Source organism: Agelaius phoeniceus, chromosome 3 (genome assembly GCF_051311805.1).
Source record: "Agelaius phoeniceus isolate bAgePho1 chromosome 3, bAgePho1.hap1, whole genome shotgun sequence".
In the NCBI taxonomy this organism is placed as follows: domain Eukaryota; kingdom Metazoa; phylum Chordata; class Aves; order Passeriformes; family Icteridae; genus Agelaius; species Agelaius phoeniceus.
The window spans coordinates 1838452-1861234 of NC_135267.1; the positions used below are offsets into that span (position 1 = coordinate 1838452).

General features: G+C 51.1%; 2 protein-coding genes across 3 annotated transcripts in view; one reads left to right on the forward strand and one right to left on the reverse strand.

Moving 5' to 3' along the window:
• Positions 1-410: 410 nt before the first annotated feature.
• Positions 411-13054, forward strand: POMC (proopiomelanocortin). The gene is made up of 2 exons (XM_054654174.2): positions 411-538; positions 12171-13054. Exons 1-2 carry the CDS (start codon positions 419-421, stop codon positions 12711-12713), a joined length of 663 nt encoding a protein of 220 aa, XP_054510149.2. The 5' UTR covers positions 411-418; the 3' UTR covers positions 12714-13054.
• A 3149-nt stretch (positions 13055-16203) lies between these two features.
• Positions 16204-22783, reverse strand: part of ADCY3 (adenylate cyclase 3) — a 93148-nt gene continuing 86568 nt past the window's right edge. The window contains exons 18-20 of one of the 2 annotated variants that reach the window (XM_077176452.1): positions 18631-18754; positions 18425-18549; positions 16204-16655 (exon numbers count right to left, since the gene is read on the reverse strand). In XM_077176452.1, the coding sequence (XP_077032567.1) occupies positions 16467-16655; positions 18425-18549; positions 18631-18754 (438 nt within the window). In that variant the 3' untranslated portion in view covers positions 16204-16466. Of the gene's footprint in view, positions 16656-18424; positions 18550-18630; positions 18758-22783 lie in introns of both variants that reach the window. The other variant, XM_077176451.1, reaches the window with a different exon arrangement.

The window sequence follows — 22783 nt, forward strand, 5'->3', positions numbered from 1 at the left end:
GGGCCCTGGTTTCAATCCCAATCCCAAAGTTTTGGGGTTTTTCCTGCAGGTTTGGGGATCCCGGCCCTGGTTTCAATCCCAATCTCAAAGTTTTGGGGTTTTTCCCCACAGATTTGGGGTCAGGCCCTGGTTTTGATCCCAAAGTTTTGGGGTTTTTCCCGCAGGTTTGGGGTTGGGCCCTGGTTTCGATCCCAATCCCAAAGTTTTGGGGTTTTTCCCGCAGGTTTTGGGGTCGGGCCCTGGTTTCAATCCCAATCCCAAAGTTTTGGGGTTTTCCCCACAGGTTTGGGGATCCTGGCCCTGGTTTCAATCCCAATCCCAAAGTTTTGGGATTTTCCCCGCAGGTTTTGGGGTCGGGCCCTGGTTTCAATCCCAATCCCGAAGTTTTGGGGTTTTTCCCGCAGGTTTTGGGGTCGGGATGGGGTCGGGGACCCTGGCGCTGCTTTTGGGGTTCGTTCTCTGCAACCCCACGGGAGCTGCGGGGCCGTGCTGGGAAAAATCCCAATGCCGGGAACTCGGGAATGAGGCCGGAATCCTGGTAAAGGTTTGGGGTTTTTGGGGTTTTTGGGGTTTGGGGTTTTTGGGATTTGGGGATTTGGGGAGTTTGGGGTTTTGGGATTTGGGATTTGGGACTGAGGATTTGGGGTTTGGGGAATTCCCAATGGCGGGAACTCGGGAATGAGGCCGGAATCCTGGTAAAGGGTTGGGATTTGGGGTTTTTGGGGTTTGGGGTTTTTGGGGTTTGGGATTTTGGGGTTTGGTGGTTTTGGGATTTGGGATTTGGGGTTTGGGGAATTCCCAGTGCCGGGAACTCGGGAATGAGGCCGGAATCCTGGTAAAGGTTTGGGGTTTTTGGGGTTTTTGGGGTTTTGGGGTTTGGGGTTTTGGGGTTTTCAGGGTTTGGGATTTGGGGTTTTTGGGATTTGGGGTTTTGGGGTTTGGGGTTTTGGAGTTTGGGATTCAGATCCTAAAAATCCCAAAAAATTGAAGGATTTGGGGATTCGGGGTTTGCAGTTTTTGGGGTTTGGGGTTTTGGGGTTTGGGATTTGGAGTTTTTGGGATTTGGGGGATTTGGGGTTTGGTGGTTTGGGATTTGGGGTTTTGGGGATTTGGGGTTTTGGGGATTTGGGGTTTTGGGGATTTGGGGTTTGGGATTCATATCGTAAAAATCCCAAAAACTAGAAGGATTTGGGGATTCGGGGTTTGGGGTTTTGTGAGTTTGGGGTTTGGGGTTTTGGGATTTGGTGGTTTTGGGGTTTGGAGTTTTTGGGGATTGGGGTTTGGGGTTTCGGGGTTTTGGGGTTTGGGGTTTTTGGGGTTTGGGATTTGGGGTTTGGGAATTGGGGAATTCCCAATGCTGGGAACTCGGGAATGAGGCCGGAATTCTGGTAAAACTTTGGGGTTTTGGGGATTTTTGGGTTGGGGGTTTGGGGTTTGGGGTTTTGGGATTCAAATCCCAAAAATCCCAAAAAATAGAAGGATTTGGGGATTCGGCGTTTGGGGTTTTGGGGGTTGGGGTTTGGTGGTTTTGGGGTTTGGGGTTTTTCGGATTTGGGGTTTGGGAATTGGGGAATTCCCAATGCCGGGAACTCGGGTATGAGGCCGGAATCCTGGTAAAGGTTTGGGGTTTTGGGGGTTTGGGGTTTTGGGATTTTGGCATTTGGGGTTTTGGGATTTTGGGATTTGGGGTTTGGGGTTTGGAATTCAAATCCCAAAAATCCCCCAAAAATAGAAGGATTTGGGGATTCGGGGTTTGGGGTTTTGGGGTTTGGAGTTTTTGGGGGTTGGGATTTTGGGGGTTTGGGGTTTTTGGGATTTGGGGTTTTGGGGTTTGGGAATTGGGGAATTCCCAATGCCGGGAACTCGGGAATGAGGCCGGAATTCTGGTAAAGGGTTGGGGGTTTGGGGTTTGGGATTTTGGGGTTTTGGGGTTTTGGGGTTTGGAGTTTTTGGGGTTTGGGGTTTAGGATTTGGGATTCCAATCCCAAAAATCCTAATAAATAGAAGGATTTGGGGATTTTGGGGTTTGGGATTTTGGGGTTTTTGGGGTTTGGGGTTTTGGGATTTGGGGGTTTGGGGTTTTTGGGATTTGGGGTTTTTGGGGATTGGGATTTTGGGTTTTGGTGGTTTGGGGTTTTGGGGTTTTGGGGTTTTGGGGTTTTGGGGTTTGGGATTTGGGGTTTGGGGTTTGGGATTCAAATCCGAAAAATCCCAATAAATAGAAGGATTTGGGGATTTTGGGGTTTGGGGTTTTGGGGCTTTTGGGATTTGGGATTTGGGATTTGGGGTTTTGGGGTTTTGGGGTTTGGTGGGTTTGGGATTTGGGATTTGGGGTTTTGGGGTTTTGGGGTTTTGGAATTGAGGATTTGGGGTTTGGGAATTGGGGAATTCCCAATGCCGGGAACTCGGGAATGAGGCCGGAATTCTGGTAAAGGTTTGGGGTTTTTGGGGTTTTTGGGGTTTGGGGTTTGGGGTTTTGGGGTTTGGGATTTTGGGATCTGGGGTTTTGGGAATTGGGGATTTTGGGGTTTTTGGGGTTTGGGAACTGGGGAATTCCCAGTGCCGGGAACTCGGGAATGAGGCCAGAATTCTGGTAAAGGTTTGGGGTTTTGGGATTTTGGGGTTTGGGGTTTGGGGTTTGGGATTCAAATCCCAAAAATCCCCAAAAATAGAAGGATTTGGGGTTTTGGGGTTTGGGATTTTGGAGGTTTGGGGTTTTTGGGATTTGGGGTTTTGGGGTTTGGGGTTTTGGAGTTTGGGATTCAGATCCTAAAAATCCCAAAAAATTGAAGGATTTGGGGATTCGGGGTTTGCAGTTTTTGGGGTTTGGGGTTTTGGGGTTTGGGATTTGGAGTTTTTGGGATTTGGGGGGTTTGGGGTTTGGTGGTTTGGGATTTGGGGTTTTGGGGATTTGGGGTTTTGGGGATTTGGGGTTTGGGATTCATATCGTAAAAATCCCAAAAACTAGAAGGATTTGGGGATTCGGGGTTTGGGGTTTTGTGAGTTTGGGGTTTGGGGTTTTGGGATTTGGTGGTTTTGGGGTTTGGAGTTTTTGGGGATTGGGGTTTGGGGTTTCGGGGTTTTGGGGTTTGGGGTTTTTGGGATTTGGGATTTGGGGTTTGGGGTTTGGGGAATTCCCAGTGCCGGGAACTCGGGAATGAGGCCGGAATCCTGGTAAAGGTTTGGGGTTTTGGGATTTGGGGTTTGGGATTCGGGGTTTGGGGTTTGGAGGTTTTGGGATTTGGGGTTTGGGAATTGGGGAATTCCCAATGCCGGGAACTCGGGAACGAGGCCGGAATTCTGGTAAAGGGTTGGGATTTGGGGTTTTTGGGGTTTGGGGTTTTGGGGTTTGGGGTTTGGGATTCAAATCCCAAAAATCCCAAAAAATAGAAGGATTTGGGAATTTTGGGGTTTGGGGTTTTGGGCGTTTGGTGGTTTTGGGATTGGAGTTTTGGGAACTGGGCTTTGGAGTTTTTGGGGATTTCAGGTTTTTGGGGTTTTGGGGTTTTTGGGGTTTGGAGGTTTTGGGATTTGGGGTTTGGGAATTGGGGAATTCCCAATGCCGGGAACTCGGGAACGAGGCCGGAATTCTGGTAAAGGGTTGGGATTTGGGGTTTTGGGGTTTTGGGGTTTTGGGATTTGAGGTTTGGGGTTTTGGGGTTTGGGGTTTGGGATTCAAATTCCAAAAATCCCCAAAAATAGAAGGATTTGGGCATTTGGGGTTTGCAGTTTTTGGGGTTTGGGGTTTTGGGGTTTGGGATTTGGAGTTTTTGGGATTTGGGGGGTTTGGGGTTTTGGGATTTGGGATTTGGGGTTTTGGGGTTTGGGGTTTTGGATTTGGGATTCAAATCCCAAAAATCCCAATAAATAGAAGGATTTGGGGATTCGGGATTTGGGGTTTTGGGGGTTTGGGGTTTGGGGTTTGGTGGGTTTGGGATTTTGGGGTTTGGGGTTTTGGGGTTTGGGGTTTGGGGTTTGGGGTTTAGGATTTGGGGTTTAGGATTTGGGATTCCAATCCCAAAAATCCCAAAAAATAGAAGGATTTGGGGATTCAGGGTTTGCAGTTTTTGGGGTTTGGTGGTTTGGGGTTTGGGATTTTGGGGTTTGGGGTTTTGAGATTTGGGGGTTTGGGGTTTTGGGATCTGGGGTTTTGGGGTTTTGGGAATTGGGGATTTTGGGGTTTTGGGAGTTTTGGGATTTGGGGTTTTTGGGGTTTGGGGTTTTGGACTTTGGGATTTGGTGTTTTGGGGATTTTGGGGTTTGGGAATTGGGGAATTCCCAGTGCCGGGAACTCAGGAACGAGGCCGGAATCCTGGTAAAGGTTTGGGGTTTTTGGGGTTTTTGGGGTTTGGGGTTTTGGGGTTTTGGGGTTTGGAGTTTTTGGGGTTTGGGGTTTGGGGTTTTGGGGTTTTGGGGTTTTGGAATTGAGGATTTGGGGTTTGGGAATTGGGGAATTCCCAATGCCGGGAACTCGGGAATGAGGCCGGAATCCTGGTAAAGGTTTCGGGTTTTGGGGTTTGGGGTTTTTGGGATTTGGGGTTTTGGGATTTGGGGTTTAGGATTTGGGATTCAAATCCCAAAAATCCCAAAAAATAGAAGGATTTGGGGATTCGGGGTTTGGGGTTTTGGGGGTTGGGGTTTTGGGGTTTGGGGTTTGGGGGTTTGGGATTTGGAGGTTTTGGGGTTTGGGGCTTTTGGGATCTGGGATTTGGGATTTGGGGTTTTGGGGTTTTGGGATTTGGGATTTGGGGTTTGGGGGTTTGGGGTTTGGGGTTTGGGATTCAAATCCCAAAAATCCCAAAAAATTGAAGGATTTGGGGTTTGGGATTTTGGGTTTTGTCGGGTTCAGGATCAGGGATTTGGTATTTAGGGTTTGGAGCTTGGGGATTGGGGATTTTGGATTTCAGGATTTTGGGATTTCGGGATTTTGGGATTTCGGATTTGGGGGATTTGGGATTTGGGGGATTTGGGATTTGGGTTTTGGGGGGAATGGGGAATGGAGCAGGAGGGCTGGGAACGGGGAATTTTCCCAGGGAATTTTTTGGGATCCAATCGCAAAAGTCACGAAAAAAATTGAGGGATTTGGGAATGGGAATTTTCCCAGGGAATTTTTGGGATCAAATCCCATAGATCCCAAAACTTCCCCCTCCAAAAAATCCCCAAATTTGGGAATTCCCAAATCCCTCCCCCATGTGGGATTCTCTCCAAATTTTTTGGTTTTCCAGGGAATCCCAAATTCGGGAATTCCCCAAATTCCCGAGGGCCCCGAATTCCAAATTTTCCCATTTCCAGATGGTCCCAAATCCCCCATTCCCAAATTATTCCGAACTCCGGGATCACAAAAGAAAAAATTGGGAATCCCATTCCCAAATCTGGGAATTCCCAAATTCTAAAGGATCCAGAATCCCAAATTTTCCGCTTCCAGGTGGTCCCGAATTCCCCCAATCCCAAATTTATTCCGAACTCTGGGATCACAAAAAAAAGCAGGAATTCCATCCTGGAATTCCCAAATTTGGGAATTCCCAAACCCTTTCCCACATTGGGATTCTCCCAAATTTTTTGGTTTTCCCGGGAATCCCAAATTCGGGAATTCCCCAAATTCCCGAGGGCCCAGAATTCCAAGTTATCCCAAATTTTCCCGCTTCCATAAGGATCCCAAATCCCCCATTCCCAAATAATCCTGAACTCCAGGATCACAAAAAAAAGCGGGAATTCCATCCCGGAATTCCCAAATTTGGGAATTCCCAAATCCCTCCCCCACGTGGGATCCTCCCAAATTCCTGAGGGCCCCGAATTCCAAATTTATCCCAAATTTTCCCGCTTCCATAAGGGTCCCAAATCCCCCATTCCCAAATTATTCCCAACATGGGAAAAGTGGGAATTCCCAAATTCCAGAGGGCCCCGAATTCCGAACCGTCCCAAATTCCCTATACAAGCATCGGGAAAAGTTGGGAATTCCATCCCGGAATTCCCAAATCCGAGAATTCCCAAACCCTTTCCCACAATGGGGTTTCTCCCAAAATTTTTTTGAGCATTCCCAAATTTTGGGATCGGCCGAAAATTTTCCCACTTCCAAAAGGATCCCAAATCCCCATTCCCAAATTATTCCCAACTCAGGAAAAGTGGGAATTCCCAAATCCCCTTCCCCATGTGGGATTCTCCCAAATTTTTTGGTTTTCCCGGGAATCCCAAATTCCTGAGGGTCCCGAATTCCAAATTTTCCCACTTGGTCCCAGATGGTCCCGAAATCCCCCATTCCCAAATAATTCCAAACTCCGGGATCACAAAAGAAGAAATTGGGAATCCCATTCCCAAATCTGGGAATTCCCAAATTCTAAAGGATCCAGAATCCCAAATTTTCCGCTTCCGGATGGTCCCAAGCCGCCCATCCCAAATTTATTCCGAACTCTGGGATCATCAAAAAAAGTGGGAATTCCATCCCGGAATCCCCAAATTTGGGAATTTCCAAATTCCAGAGGGCCCCGAATTCCAAAATTATCCCAAATTTTTTCTGCTTCCGTAAGGGTCCCAAATCCCCCATTCCCAAATTTTTCCCACCACAGGAAAAGTGGGAATTCCCAAATTCCAGAGGGCCCCGAATTCCGAACCGTCCCAAATTCCCTATACAAGCATCGGGAAAAGTTGGGAATTCCATCCCGGAATTCCCAAATCCGAGAATTCCCAAACCCTTTCCCACAATGGGGTTTCTCCCAAAATTTCTTTGAGAATTCCCAAATTTTGGGATCGGCCAAAAATTTTCCCGCTTCCATAAGGATCCCAAATCCCCCATTCCCAAATTATTCCCAACACAGGAAAAGTGGGAATTCCCAAATCCCTCCCCCACGTTGGGATTCTCTCCAAATTTTTTGGTTTTTCCAGGGAATCCCAAATTCAGGAATTCCGCAAATTCCCGAGGGCCCCGAATTCCAAATTTTCTCACTTGGTCCCAGATGGTCCCAAGTTCCCCATTCCCAAATAATCCTGAACTCCGGGATCACATTAAAAAAAAATGGGAATCCCATTCCCAAATCTGGGAATTCCCAAATTCTAAAGGATCCAGAATTCCAAATTTTCCGCTTCCGGATGGTCCCAAGCCACCCATCCCAAATTAATTCCGAACTCCAGGATCACAAAAAAAAGCGGGAATTCCATCCCAGAATCCCCAAATTTGGGAATTCCCAAATCCCTCCCCCACATGGGATTCTCCCAAATTTTTGGTTCTTCCAGGGAATCCCAAATTCGGGAATTCCCCAAATTCCCGAGGGGCCAGAATTCCAAATTGTCCCAAATTTTTTCTGCTTCCATAAGGGTCCCAAATCCCCCATTCCCAAATTTTTCCCAACACAGGAAAAGCGGGAATTCCATCCCGGGATTCCCAAATCCGAGAATTCCCAAACCCTTTCCCACACGAGGTTTCTCCCAAAATTTTTTTGAGAATTCCCAAATTTTGGGATCGGCCAAAAATTTTCCCACTTCCAAAAGGTCCCAAATCCCCCATTCCCAAATTATTCCCAACACAGGAAAAGTGGGAATTCCCAAATCCCTCCCCCACATTGGATTCTCTCCAAATTTTTTGGTTTTCCCGGGAATCCCAAATTTGGGAATTCCACAAATTCCCGAGGGCCCCAAATTCCAAATTTATCCGAAATTTTCTGCTTCCAAAAGGTCCCAAATCCTCCATTCCCAAATAATTCCGAACTCCAGGATCACAAAAAAAAGCGGGAATTCCATCCCAGAATTCCCAAATTTGGGATTTCCCAAATCCCTCCCCACGTGGGATTCTCTCCAAATTTTTTGGTTTTCCAGGGAATCCCAAATTCGGGAATTCCCCAAATTCCAGAGGGGCCCGAATTCCAAATTGTCCCAAATTTTTTCTGCTTCCAAAAGGTCCCAAGTCCCCCATTCCCAAATAATTCCGAACTCCAGGATCACAAAAAAAAGCAGGAATTCCGTCCCAGAATTCCCAAATTTGGGAATTCCCAAACCCCTCCCCCACCTTGGGATTCTCTCCAAATTTTTGGTTTTTCCAGGGAATCCCAAATTCGGGAATTCCCCAAATTCCCGAGGGCCCCGAATTCCAAATTCTCCCAAATTTTCTGCTTCCAAAAGATCCCAAATTCCCCATTCCCAAATTATTCCCAACACAGGAAAAGTGGGAATTCCCAAATCCCTCCCCTCGTTGGATTCTCCCAAATTCCAGAGGGTCCAGAATTCCAAATTTTCCGCTTCCAGGTGGTCCCGAATTCCCCCAATCCCAAATAATTCTGAATTCCAGGATTTAAAAAAAAAGCAGGAATTCCATCCCAGAATTCCCAAATTTGGGAATTCCCAAATCCCTCCCCCACATTGGGATTCTCTCCAAATTTTTTGGTTTTCCTGGGAATCCCAAATTCGGGAATTCCCAAATTCCCGAGGGCCCCGAATTCCAAATTTATCCCAAATTTTCCCGCTTCCATAAGGATCCCAAATCCCCCATTCCCAAATAATTCCGAACTCCAGGATCACAAAAAAAAGCGGGAATTCCATCCCAGAATTCCCAAATTTGGGAATTCCCAAATCCCTCCCGACGTGAGATCCTCCCAAATTCCCGAGGGCCCCGAATTCCAAATTATCCCAAATTTTTTCTGCTTCCATAAGGGTCCCAAATCCCCCATTCCCAAATTTTTCCCACCACGGGAAAAGTGGGAATTCCCAAATTCCAGAGGGCCCCGAATTCCGAACCATCCCCAATTCCCTATACAAGCATCGGGAAAAGTTGGGAATTCCATCCCGGAATTCCCAAATCCGAGAATTCCCAAACCCTTTCCCACAACGGGGTTTCTCCCAAAATTTTTTTTGAGAATTCCCAAATTTTGGGATTGGCCAAAAATTTTCCCGTTTCCATAAGGATCCCAAATCCCCCATTCCCAAATAATTCTGAACTCCAGGATCACAAAAAAAAAGCGGGAATTCCATCCCAGAATTCCCAAATTTGGGAATTCCCAAATCCCTCCCCACATGGGATCCTCCAAAATTCCCGAGGGCCCCGAATTCCAAATTTATCCCAAATTTTTTCTGCTTCCGTAAGGGTCCCAATTCCCCCATTCCCAAATAATTCCCAACACAGGAAAAATGGGAATTCCCAAATCCCTCCCCCACATTGGGATTCTCTCCAAATTTTTTGGTTTTCCAGGGAATCCCAAATTCGGGAATTCCCCAAATTCCCGAGGGCCCGGAATTCCAAATTTCCCCATTTCCAGATGGTGCCAAGTTCCCCATTCCCAAACAATCCCGAACTCCAGGATCACAAAAAAACCTGGGAATTCCATTCCCAAATTCTAAAGGATCCAGAATTCCAAATTTTCCATTCCCAAATCTGGGAATTCCCAAATTCTAAAGGATCCAGAATCCCAAATTTTTCCGCTTCCGGATGGTCCCAAGTCCCCCATTCCCAAATTTATTCTGAACTCTGGGATCATCAAAAAAAAGCGGGAATTCCATCCCGGAATTCCCAAATTTGGGAATTCCCAAACCCTTTCCCACAATGGGGTTTCTCCCAAAATTTTTTTTGAGAATTCCCAAATTTTGGGATCGGCCGAAAATTTTCCCGCTTCCATAAGGATCCCAAATTCCCCATTCCCAAATAATCCTGAACTCCAGGATCACAAAAAAAAGCGGGAATTCCATCCCGGAATTCCCAAATTTGGGAATTCCCAAATCCCTCCCCACGTGGGATCCTCCCAAATTCCCGAGGGCCCCGAATTCCAAATTGTCCCAAATTTTTTCCGCTTCCATAAGGGTCCCAAATCCCCCATTCCCAAATTATTCCCACCACAGGAAAAGTGGGAATTCCCAAATTCCTGAGGGCCCCAAATTCTGAACCGTCCCCAATTCCCTATACAAGCATCGGGAAAAGTTGGGAATTCCATCCCAGAATTCCCAAATCGGAGAATTCCCAAACCCTTTCCCACATGAGGTTTCTCCCAAAATTTCTTTGAGAATTCCCAAATTTTGGGATCGGCCGAAAATTTTCCCGCTTCCAAAAGGTCCCAAATCCCCCATTCCCAAATAATCCTGAACTCCAGGATCACAAAAAAAAGCAGGAATTCCATCCCAGAATTCTCAAATTTGGGAATTCCCAAATCCCTCCCCCACACTGGGATTCTCCCCAAATTTTTTGGTTTTTCCGGGAATCCCAAATTCAGGAATTCCCCAAATTCCCGAGGGTCCCAAATTATCCCAAATTTTCCCCACATCCAGATGGTGCCAAGTCCCCCATTCCCAAATAATTCAGAATTCTGGGATCACATTAAAAAAAGCAGGAATCCCATTCCCAAATCTGGGAATTCCCAAATTCTAAAGGATCCAGAATCCCAAATTTTCCGCTTCCGGATGGTCCCGAATTCCCCCAATCCCAAATTTATTCCAAACTCTGGGATCCAAAAAAAAGTGGGAATTCCATCCCGGAATTCCCAAATTTGGGAATTCCCAAATCCCTCCCCACATTGGGATTCTCTCCAAATTTTTTGGTTTTTCCTGGGAATCCCAAATTCGGGAATTCCCCAAATTCCCGAGGGCCCCGAATTCCAAATTTTCCCACTTGGTCCCAGATGGTCCCGAAATCCCCCATTCCCAAATAATCCCGAACTCCGGGATCACAAAAAAAACTGGGAATCCCATTCCCAAATCTGGGAATTCCCAAATTCTAAAGGATCCAGAATTCCAAATTTTCCGCTTCCGGATGGTCCCAAGCCACCCATCCCAAATTTATTCCGAACTCCAGGATCACAAAAAAAAGCGGGAATTCCATCCCAGAATTCCAAGATTTGGGAATTCCCAAATCCCTCCCCCACATTGGGATTCTCTCCAAATTTTTTGGTTTTCCAGGGAATCCCAAATTCGGGAATTCCCCAAATTCCAGAGGGCCCCGAATTCCAAATTTTCCCATTTCCAGATGGTCCCAAGTTCCCCATTCCCAAATAATCCCGAACTCCGGGATCACAAAAAAAAAATTGGGAATCCCATTCCCAAATCTGGGAATTCCCAAATTCTAAAGGATCCAGAATCCCAAATTTTCCGCTTCCGGATGGTCCCAAGCCACCCAATCCCAAATTTATTCCGAACTCTGGGATCATAAAAAAAAAGCGGGAATTCCATCCCAGAATTCCCAAATTTGGGAATTCCCAAATTCCCGAGGGCCCCAAATTCCAAATTTATCCCAAATTTTCCCGCTTCCAAAAGGTCCCAAATCCCCCATTCCCAAATTTTTCCCACCACAGGAAAAGTGGGAATTCCCAAATTCCAGAGGGCCCCAAATTCCGAACCGTCCGAAATTCCCTATACAAGCATCGGGAAAAGTTGGGAATTCCATCCCGGAATTCCCAAATCCGAGAATTCCCAAACCCTTTCCCACAATGGGGTTTCTCCCAAAATTTCTTTGAGAATTCCCAAATTTTGGGATCGGTCGAAAAATTTTCCCGTTTCCAAAAGGTCCCAAATCCCCCATTCCCAAATTTTTCCCAACGCAGGAAAAGTGGGAATTCCCAAATCCCTCCCCCACATTGGGATTCTCTCCAAATTTTTTGGTTTTCCTGGGAATCCCAAATTCCTGAGGGCTCTGAATTCCAAATTTTCCCACTTGGTCCCAGATGGTCCCAAGTCCCCCATTCCCAAAGAATTCTGAACTCTGGGATCACAAAAAAAACTGGGAATTCCATTCCCAAATTCTAAAGGATCCAGAATTCCAAATTTTCCGCTTCCGGATGGTCCCAAGCCACTCATCCCAAATTTATTCCGAACTCTGGGATCCAAAAAAAAAAGTGGGAATTCCCAAATTCCAGAGGGCCCCGAATTCCAAATTTATCGCAAATTTTCCCACTTCCATAAGGATCCCAAGTCCCCCATTCCCAAATTTTTCCCAACATAGGAAAAGTGGGAATTCCATCCCGGAATTCCCAAATCTGAGAATTCCCAAAACCTTTCCCACAACGGGGTTTCTCCCAAAATTTTTTTTAAGAATTCCCAAATTTTGGGATCGGCCAAAAAATTTTCCCACTTCCACAAGGCTCCAAGTCCCTTCCCTGCTCCCCATTTATCTCTAACACCCCAAAAAGTTGGGAATTCCACCCCGGCGTTCCCGGAAATTCCTGGATTCTCATTCCCGGAATCTCATTCCCCTCTCCCGGTCTCAGGCGTGCGCCGGCTCGTGCCGGGCGCGGCTTTCCCTGGAATCTCCGGTTTTTCCCGGGAACGGGCAGCTCCAGCCGCTCTCCGAGAGCCTCCGGCGCTACGTCATGAGCCACTTCCGGTGGAACCAGCTCGGCCGGAAGAACGCCAGCGAGCCCGGAAAACGCCAGGAAGAGGAAGAGGAAGAGGAAGAGGGAAGCGATCCCGGAATTCCCGGTTTTTTCCGGCGCTCTGGGAAGGACGGGAAGCGCTCGTATTCCATGGAGCACTTCCGGTGGGGGAAACCCGTGGGGCGCAAGAGGAGGCCGGTCAAGGTCTACCCCAACGGCGCCGAGGAGGAGTCGGAGGAGAATTCCCGGCTGGAATTCCGGAGGGAAGAACCCACGGAAGAGGAGGATGAGGATGGGGAAGAATTCCCGGAATTGCCATGGAATTCCCGGAAGGAGAAGCGTTACGGGGGGTTCATGAGCCCGGAGAGGATCCGGACGCCGCTGGTGACGCTCTTCAGGAACGCCATCGGGAAGAGCTTCTCCAAGGATGGGCAGTGACCGGGAAAAACCCGGGAAAAATATCCCGGAAAAAAGAAAAAACCGGGAAAAAAAAATCCCGGAAAAAAGAAAAAACCGGGAAAAAAATCCCGGGAAAAAAATCCCACGGGATCCGCGGCCCCCGTAGTGTCCCCACCCACTCCCTCTTAGAGCCCAATCCGCCCTCGTTAATTAAAAACCAAAAATTAATCCCGGGGATTCGGCGGGGTGGGAATTCCCAGGTTGGGAATTTTGTTGGCGGGACGGATCCCGGGTTGGGAATTCTTGGGATGGTGGGAGACGTTGGGATGGGGAAAATTCCCGAAGAAATTGTAAAAAAAAATTAAAAAAAAATAAAAAAATTAAAATAAAAGGATGGGAAATTAGTGGGGAAAAAATAATGGAAAATTTTATGGATGGAAAAATTCCCGAACAAATGGAAAAATCTGGGAGAAGGTGGAGGAGGAAGGGGAAAAAACGGGAACTGGGGACGGGAATGGGTTGGGGAATTTTGGGATGAGGGAAGGAGTTGGAATTCCGGGAAGTTTTCCATGAGGAAAACAGGGTGGGGCCATGGAATGGATTTCCATGGGAAAAGGGGGGGGGATTTTGGGAAGGAATTCCCAGCTGGGCCGGAATTCCCAGACAATTCCCGGTTCGATCCCAATCTCAGTCCCAATTCCGACTCCAATCCCGATCCTGATTTTGGTTCCGATCCTGATCCCGGTCCCATTCCCAATTCCACATCCTGATCCCGATTCTCATCCCAATCCTGATCCCGATTCCACTTCCGAATCCATTCCCGATCCCAATCCCAATCCCAGTGTTTATCCCAATCCTGATCCTGATCCTAATGCTGACTCCATTCCCAGTCTTGATCCCAATCCCAAAGCTGATCCTGATCCCGATTCCAATCTTGGTCCCAATCCCGATTCTGATTCCAAACCCCATTCCCCATCCTGATCCAAGTTCGATCCTGATCTCAATCCCGATCCCGATCCCAATCCCATTTCCAGTCCCGATCCCGATCCTGATTCTCATCCTGATCCAGATTCTCATCCCAATCCTGATCCCGATTCCAGGCCCCATCCCGATCCCGATCCCAATCCCAGTGCTTATCCCAATCCTGATCCTGATCCCAATCCCGATCCCGATCCTAATGCTGACTCCAATCCCAATCTTGATCCCAATCCCCGTCCTAATCCCGATCCCGATCCCAAAGCTGATCCTGATTCTGATCCCGATCTTGGTCCCAATCCCGATTCTGATTCCAAACCCCATCCCCATCCTGATCCAAGTTTGATCCTGATCTCAATCCCAATCCCGATCCCGATCCCATTTCCAGTCCCGATCCCGATCCTGATTCTCATCCCAATCCTGATCCCAATTCCAGGCCCGATCCCAATCCCAGTTCTTATCCCAATCCTGATCCTGATCCCAATCCCGATCCTGATCCTAATGCTGACTCCATTCCCAATCCTGATCCCAATCCCCGTCCTAATCCCGATCCCGATCCCAAAGCTGATCCTGATCCCGATCCTGATCCCAAACTTGGTCCCAATCCCGATTCTGATTCCAAACCCCATCCCCATCCTGATCCAAGTTCGATCCTCATCTCTATCCCAATCCTGATCCCAATCCCGATCCCAATTGTGATCCTGATGCTGATCCTATTCCCATTTCCAATCCCATTCCCATTCCCCATCCTGATCCAAGTTTGATCCTAATCTCAATCCTGATTCCGATCCCGATTCCAGTCCTGATTCCAGTCCCGATCCCAGTTCAGATTCCAATCACAATTCCAATTCCGATCCCAATCCCGTTTCCAGTCCTGATCCTAATCCCAATTCCATTCCCAGTCATGATCCCAATCCCAATTCCGATCCTGATCCCAATCCTGATCCCTCTTTGATCCCAATCCCGATTCTGATCCCATTCCCAATCCCAATTCCGATCCTGTTTCCAACCCAAATCTCAATCCCAATCCCAGTTCCAATCCCAATCTCAATCCAGGTCTCAGTCCTGATCCCAATCCCAATCTGGACCTCAATCCTGATCCCAATCCCAATCCCGATCCCATTTTCCAATCCTGATCCTGATCCTTATTCCGAACCCAATCCCGATCCCAATTCTGATTCGGATCCCGATTCCAACCCCAATCCCCATTCCAATTCCGATCCCAATCCCAATCTCAATCCTAATTCCTGATCCCATTTCCAATCCCAATCCTAATCCCAATTCAATCTCGATCCCAATCCTGATCCCATTCTCAATCCCAATCCCGATCCCAACCCCAATCCTGATCCCGTTCCCATTCCCAATCCCGTTCCCGATCCCGGCCGCGGGGCACAAACGCAAACCCGTCTCTTCTCCGACAAAATTTATGGATCTGGAATACACAAGGCGCGGAGTCTTCCCACCCATCCCTGAGTTTGGATCTCCTGGAATCGCCGCCACCGCTCCGAGTCCGCCCCATTCCCGCCCAACGGGAGAAACCCGGATCCGCCTTTCCCTCTTTTCCATGGAATTAAAAAACCACCAAAAAAAACCCCAAAAGAACCCAAAAAACCCCTCTGGGATGGGGCTGTGCTGAGGGGGGTCGGGTTCCGGATTCCAATCCCAATCCCACTGCCAATCCCAATCCTGATTCTGATTCCAATCCCATTTCCATCCCCAATCTTGATCCCAATTCCCATCCTGATCCCAATCCTGATCCCAATTCTGATTTCAATCCCGATGTGGATCCCAATCCAGATCTGGAATCTGATCCCAGTCTCAATCTTGATCCAAATCCCAATTCCAAGCCCTGGCCCCATCCCAATCCTGACCCAATCCTAATCCCAATCCCAACCCCGACTCCAGTCCCAATTCCAGTTCTGATCCTGATTCCGATCCCGACCCTGATCCTGATCCCAATTCCAATCCCGATCCCAATCCTGATCCCAATTCCAATCCCAATTCCAATACGGATCTCAATCCTGATCCCAGTCTCAATCCCAATCCCAATCCTGATTCTGATCCCAATCCAAATTCCAAGCCCTGGTCCCATCCCAATCCCAATTCCGATTCTGATCCTGATCCTGATCCCAATTCTGATTCTGATCCCAATTCCAACCCCAATCCTGATCCCAATCCCGATGTGGATCCCAATCCCAATCCGGATCTGGATTCCAATCCCAGTCTCAATCTTCATCCCAATCCCAATCCTGATTCTGATCCCAATCCCAATTCCAAGCCCTGGCCCCATCCCAATCCCAATTCTGATTCCAATCCTCATCCTGATCCCGATTCCGATCCTGATTCTGATCCCATTTCCAATCCCAATTCCGACCCCCAAGCCTCATCCCAGTCCCAATCCTGATTCTGATCCTGATTCCAATCCCAAATCCAATACAGATCTCAATCCTGATCCCAGTCTCAATCCCAATTCCAATCCCGTTCCTGACCCCATTCCCGATCCCGTTCCCGTTCCCGTTCCCGATCCCGGCCGCGGGGCACAAACGCAAACCCGTCTCTTCTCCGACAAAATTTATGGATCTGGAATACACAAGGCGCGGAGTCCTCCCGACCATCCCTGAGTTTGGATCTCCTGGAATCGCCGCCACCGCTCCGAGTCCGCCCCATTCCCGCCAAACGGGAGAAACCCGGATCCGCCTTTCCCTCTTTTCCACGGAATAAAAAACCACCAAAAAACCCCCAAAAAAACCCCCAAAAAACCCCAAAAAACCCCTCCGGGCCGGGGCGGGGATCCCGTTGGAGATTCCCGAGGAATCCTCAGGAATTCTCCAGCACCTGGTGGGGCAGGGGGACGACGGCGGCGGCGGCTCCGAGGGGCGCCCCGGGTTTCTCGCGGCCCTTCAGGAAGAAGGTGAGGAGCTCCCCTTTGCCCTTGACGTAGACGGCGCCGCGGCGCACGAAGCGGAACCCGTACTCCTTCAGGATCTGCTGCGTCTCCTCCACCACCTGGAACGGGAACAGAAATCGGGAATTTCGGGGGGGGTTCCCGCCGGGAAAAGGCGAAGAAGAGCTCCCGGGGTGAGGAGGGAGGCGGAGAGGGGGGAAAATTCAAGAGGGGAAATTCCTGGGAGGGTTTGGGATTCCCAAATTCCACAGAGGATCACTCTGGATCGAGCAAGGAAAGGTTGGGGAGGTTTGGGATCATGGGGTGGGAATGTGGGATGGGGTTGAAGGTCCGTGGATCCCATCCCAAACCATTCCGGGATTCTGGGATCAGGGACACTCAGGATCCATCCCGAGGGATTTTTTTATGGAATTGGGGGATGGCAACGGGAAGGGATTTCCGGGGAAAAAATCGGGAATTGAGGGAAAAGTCAGGTGTGGTGCAGAGGGGAGGGGTTGATTCATCCCTGGGAGTGTCCAAGGAAAGGTTGGGGAGGTTTGGGATCATGGGGTGGGAATGGGATGGGGTTGAAGGTCCGTGGATCCCATCCCAAACCATTCTGGGATTTTGGAATCAGGGACACTCAGGATCCATCCCGAGGGATTTTTTTATGGAATTTGGGGATGGAAAAGGGAAGGGAGACCCTTCCTGGAGTCCCCAATTCCCAGTGAAACCCCTGGTGAGGTCCCACCTGGCTGCTCCCCATGGTCCCACCTGGACATTCCCCACAATCCCACCTGGCCGCTCCCCATGGTCCCGCCTGGACCTTCCCCATGGTCCCACCTGGATGTTCCCCACAATCCCACCTGGATGTTCCCAAGATTCCTGGTCTGATCCCACTTGAACATTCCCCATGGTCCCACCTGGACGTCCCCCATGGTCCCACCTGGACGTCCCCCATGGTCCCACCTGGACGTTCCCCATGATCCCACCTGGATGTTCCCCATGGTCCCACCTGGATGTTCCCCATGATCCCACCTGGATGTTCCCCATGATCCCACCTGGATGTTCCCCATGGTCCCACCTGGATGCTCCCCATGATCCCACCTGGATGTTCCCAGGATTTACGGTCTGATCCCACCTGGACGTTCCCCATGATCCCACCTCGATGTTCCCCATAATCCCACCTGGACGCTCCCCATGATCCCACTGGGATGTTCCCCATGATCCCACCTGGATGTCTCCCATGGTCCCACCTGAACGTCCCCCATGATCCCACCTGGATGTTCCCAGGATTCCTGGTCTGATCCCACTTGGACATTCCCCACAATCCCACCCTGATATTCCCAAGATCATTCCCTCTGAGGTCCCACCTGCACGTCCCCCATGGTCCCACCTGGATCTTCCCCATGGTCCCACCTGGACATTCCCCATGATCCCACCTGCATATTCCCAAGATTCCTGGTCTGATCCCACTTGAACATTCCCCATGGTCCCACCTGGATGTCCCCCATGGTCCCACCTGGATCTTCCCCATGATCCCACCTGGTTGTTCCCAGGATTTCTGGTCTGATTCCACCTGGATGTTCCCCATAATACCACCCTGATATTCCCAAGCTCATTCCCTCTGAGGTCCCACCTGGACATTCCCCATGATCCCACCTGGATATTCCCAACATTCCTGGTCTGATCCCACCTGGACGTCCCCCATGGTCCCACCTGAATGTTGCCCATGATCCCACCTGGACGTTCCCCATGGTCCCACCTGGATGTCCCACATGGTCCCACCTGGACGCTCCCCATGGTCCCACCTGGATGTTCCCAGGATTTCTGGTCTGATCCCACCTGGATGTCCCCCATGGTCCCACCTGGACGCTCCCCATGGTCCCACCTGGATGTTGCCCATGACTCCGGTGGACTCCATCCTGCTGGCCACGTTGACCGTGTTGCCCCAGATGTCGTAGTGGGGCTTGCGGGCCCCGATGACGCCGGCCAGCACCGCCCCCTTGTTCATCCCTGCCCGGAGGGACACGGATCACGCCCGGAACATTCCGGAACTCCCGGAATCCCCGGAATTCCCGGCGTCCCCGCACTTGCCTATGCGCAGCATGAAGTTGTTGAAGGACTGGTAGTTGATGTTCATCAGCGTCACCTTCATGGCCAGCGCGAAGTCGGCCAGGTCGGCCAGGTGCTGCCAGCGCTCCTTCTCCGAGCGCGGCTCCTTCTGCCGGGAATCCCGGGAATCGGCCACCACCCGGAAATCCCGGTGTTCCCGGGTGGTGGGAGAAGGGAAACGGGGCCGTGGCATGGGAGGTGGGACGTGGAGATGGAGGTGGGACAGGGGGATGGAGGTGGGATATGGAGATGGGGCATGGAGGTGGGACGTGGAGATGGAGGTGGGACGTGGAGATGGAGGTGGGACTTGGAGATGGAGGTGGGACATGGAGATGGAGGTGGGACATGGGGATGGACATGGGACATTGAGATGGAGGTGGGATACAGAGATGGAGGTGGGACACAGGGATGGGGCACAGAGATGGAGGTGGGACGTGGAGATGATGGGACATGGGGATGGGGCATGGAGATGGGACATGGGGATGGAGTTGGGACATGGGGATGGGACATGGAGATGATGGGACACAGAGATGGAGGTGGGACGTGGAGATGGAGGTGGGACACAGGGATGGGGCATGGAGATGGGACATTGAGATGGAGGTGGGACACAGAGATGGAGGTGGGACATGGAGATGGAGGTGGGACACGGGAATGGGGCACGGAGATGGGACATTGAGATGGAGGTGGGACACAGAGATGGAGGTGGGACACAGGGATGGGGCACAGAGATGGTGGGACACAGAAATGGAGGTGGGACGTGGAGATGGAGGTGGGACACAGGGATGGGGCACGGAGATGATGGGACACAGAGATGGAAGTGGGACGTGGAGATGGAGGTGGGACACGGGGATGGGGCACTGAGGTGATGGGACACAGAGATGGAGGTGGGATGTGGAGATGGAGGTGGGACATGGGGATGGGACACGGAGGTGACAGGACACAGAGATGGAGGTGGGACTTGGAGATGGAGGTGGGACATGGGGATGGGGCACGGAGATGATGGGACGTGGAGATGGAGGTGGGACATGGGGATGGAGGTGGGACATGGCGATGGGACATGGAGATGGGACACAGAGATGGAGGTGGGACACAGAGATGGAGGTGGGACGTGGAGATGGAGGTGGGATGTGGAGATGGAGGTGGGACATGGGGATGGGGCACGGAGATGACGGGACACAGAGATGGAGGTGGGACACGGGTATGGGACACAGAGATGGAGGTGGGATGTGGAGATGGGGCACGGAGATGATGGGACACAGAGATGGAGGTGGGACGTGGAGATGGAGGTGGGACATGGGAATGGGGCATGGAGATGGGACATTGAGATGGAGGTGGGACACAGAGATGGAGGTGGGACACAGGGATGGGGCACAGAGATGGTGGGACACAGAAATGGAGGTGGGACGTGGAGATGGAGGTGGGACATGGGGATGGGGCACGGAGATGGGACATTGAGATGGAGGTGGGATGTGGAGATGGAGGCGGGACACGGGGATGGGGCACGGAGATGGTGGGATGTGGAGGTGGAGGTGGGACACGGGGATGGGGCATGGAGATGACGGGACACAGAGATGGAGGTGGGACGCGGTGTTGTGGGACATGGGAATGGGTCATGGAGATGGGACATTGAGATGGAGGTGGGACGTGGGGATGGAGGTGGGACATGGGGATGGGGCACGGAGATGATGGGACACAGAGAGGGAGGTGGGACGTGGAGATGGAGGTGGGACACAGGGATGGGGCACGGAGATGGTGGGACACAGAGATGGAAGTGGGACATGGAGATGGAGGTGGGACATGGGGATGGGGCACGGAGATGACGGGACACAGAGATGGAGGTGGGACGCGGTGTTGTGGGACATGGGAATGGGTCATGGAGATGGGACATTGAGATGGAGGTGGGACGTGGGGATGGAGGTGGGACATGGGGATGGGGCACGGAGATGATGGGACACAGAGAGGGAGGTGGGACGTGGAGATGGAGGTGGGACACAGGGATGGGGCACGGAGATGGTGGGACACAGAGATGGAAGTGGGACATGGAGATGGAGGTGGGACATGGGGATGGGGCACGGAGATGCGACATTGAGATGGACGTGGGACGTGGAGATGGAGGCGGGACACGGGGATGGAGGTGGGACATGGGGATGGGGCATGGAGATGGGACATTGAGATGGAGGTGGGACACAGAGATGGAGGTGGGACACAGGGATGGGGCACAGAGATGGTGGGACACAGAAATGGACGTGGGACGTGGAGATGGAGGTGGGACACGGGAATGGGGCATGGAGATGGGACATTGAGATGGAGGTGGGATGTGGAGATGGAGTTGGGACATGGGGATGGAGGTGGGACACAGAGATGGAGGTGGGACACGGGGATGGGGCACTGAGGTGATGGGACATGGGGATGGAGGTGGGACACAGGGATGGGACACGGAGATGACAGGACACAGAGATGGAGGTGGGACTTGGAGATGGAGGTGGGACATGGGGATGGGGCATGGAGATGGGACATTGAGATGGAGGTGGGACGTGGAGATGGAGTTGGGACATGGGGATGGGACATGGAGATGGAGGTGGGACACAGAGATGGAGGTGGGACGTGGAGATGGAGGTGGGACATGGGGATGGGGCACAGAGATGGGGCATTGAGATGGAGGTGGGACACAGAGATGGAGGTGGGACACAGGGATGGGGCACGGAGATGGGACATTGAGATGGAGGTGGGATGTGGAGATGGAGGCGGGACATGGGGATGGAGGTGGGACATGGGGATGGGGCATGGAGATGGGACATTGAGATGGAGGTGGGATGTGGAGATGGAGGTGGGACATGGGGATGGAGGTGGGACGTGGGGATGGAGGTGGGACATGGGGATGGAGGTGGGACGTGGGGATGGAGGTGGGACATGGGGATGGAGGTGGGACGTGGGGATGGAGGTGGGACATGGGGATGGGACATGGAGATGATGGGACATGGAGATGGGACATGGAGACAATGGGATATTGAGATGGGATGGGATGGGGCATGGAGATGATTGGACAATTTGATGATGGGACATTGGGATGGGACCTGGAGACGGGATATGGACATGGGACATAGAGATGATGGGACACAGAGACGGGAGATGGAGATAGGAGTTGGAGATGGGACACGGAGACGGGAGATGGAGATGGGAGTTGGAGATGGGAGATGGAGATTGAAGATAGAGATGGGCCACGGAGACGGGAGATGGAGGTGGGACACGGAGACGGGAGATGGAGATGGGAGATGGAGATGGGCCACGGAGACGGGAGATGGAGGTGGGACATGGAGACGGGAGATGGAGATTGAAGATAGAGATGGGCCACAGAGACGGGAGATGGAGGTGGGACATGGAGACGGGAGATGGAGATGGGACATGGAGACAGGAGATGGAGATTGAAGATAGAGATGGGCCACGGAGACGGGAGATGGAGGTGGGACACGGAGACGGGAGATGGAGATGGGAGATGGAGACGGGACATGGAGACGGGAGATGGGGATGATAGGACTTTGGGATGGGATGTGGAGATGGGACGTAGGATGGGACATGGGGATGGACATTGGGAATGGGACATGGAGGTGGGACAGGGATGGGACATGGAGGTGGGACAGGGATGGGACATGGAGGTGGGACATGGAGATGGGAAATGGAGATGGGACATGGAGATGGGACATGGAGATGATGGGACATGGAGATGATGGGACATGGGGATGGGACATGGAGATGGGACAGGGGTGGGAAATGGAGATGATGGGGCATGGAAAGGGGAAATTGAGACGATGGGATATCGGGATGGGAAATGGAGACAATGAGATATTGGCATGGGACATGGAGATGGGACATGGATTTGGGGACATTGGGATGGGACATGGAGATGATGGGACATGGAGATGGGATGTGGAGATGGAGATGAGACATGGAGATGGGACACGGAGATGATGGGGCATGGAGATGACGGGGCATGGAGATGGGAAATGGAGACAATGAGATATTGAGATGGGACCTGGAGCTGGGGACAGTGGGATGGGACATGGAGATGATGGGATGTGGACATGGGACACGGGGATAAGACACAGAGATGGGACATGGACATGGGACATGGAGATGG

Bases quoted from the DNA above. Each gene is read 5' to 3' on its own strand.
- POMC (XM_054654174.2), top strand. From the start codon at position 419: ATGGGGTCGGGGACCCTGGCGCTGCTTTTGGGGTTCGTTCTCTGCAAC. The intron at 539-12,170 runs GTAAAGGTTTGG...TCCCGGTCTCAG, and splicing joins GGAATGAGGCCGGAATCCTG to GCGTGCGCCGGCTCGTGCCG.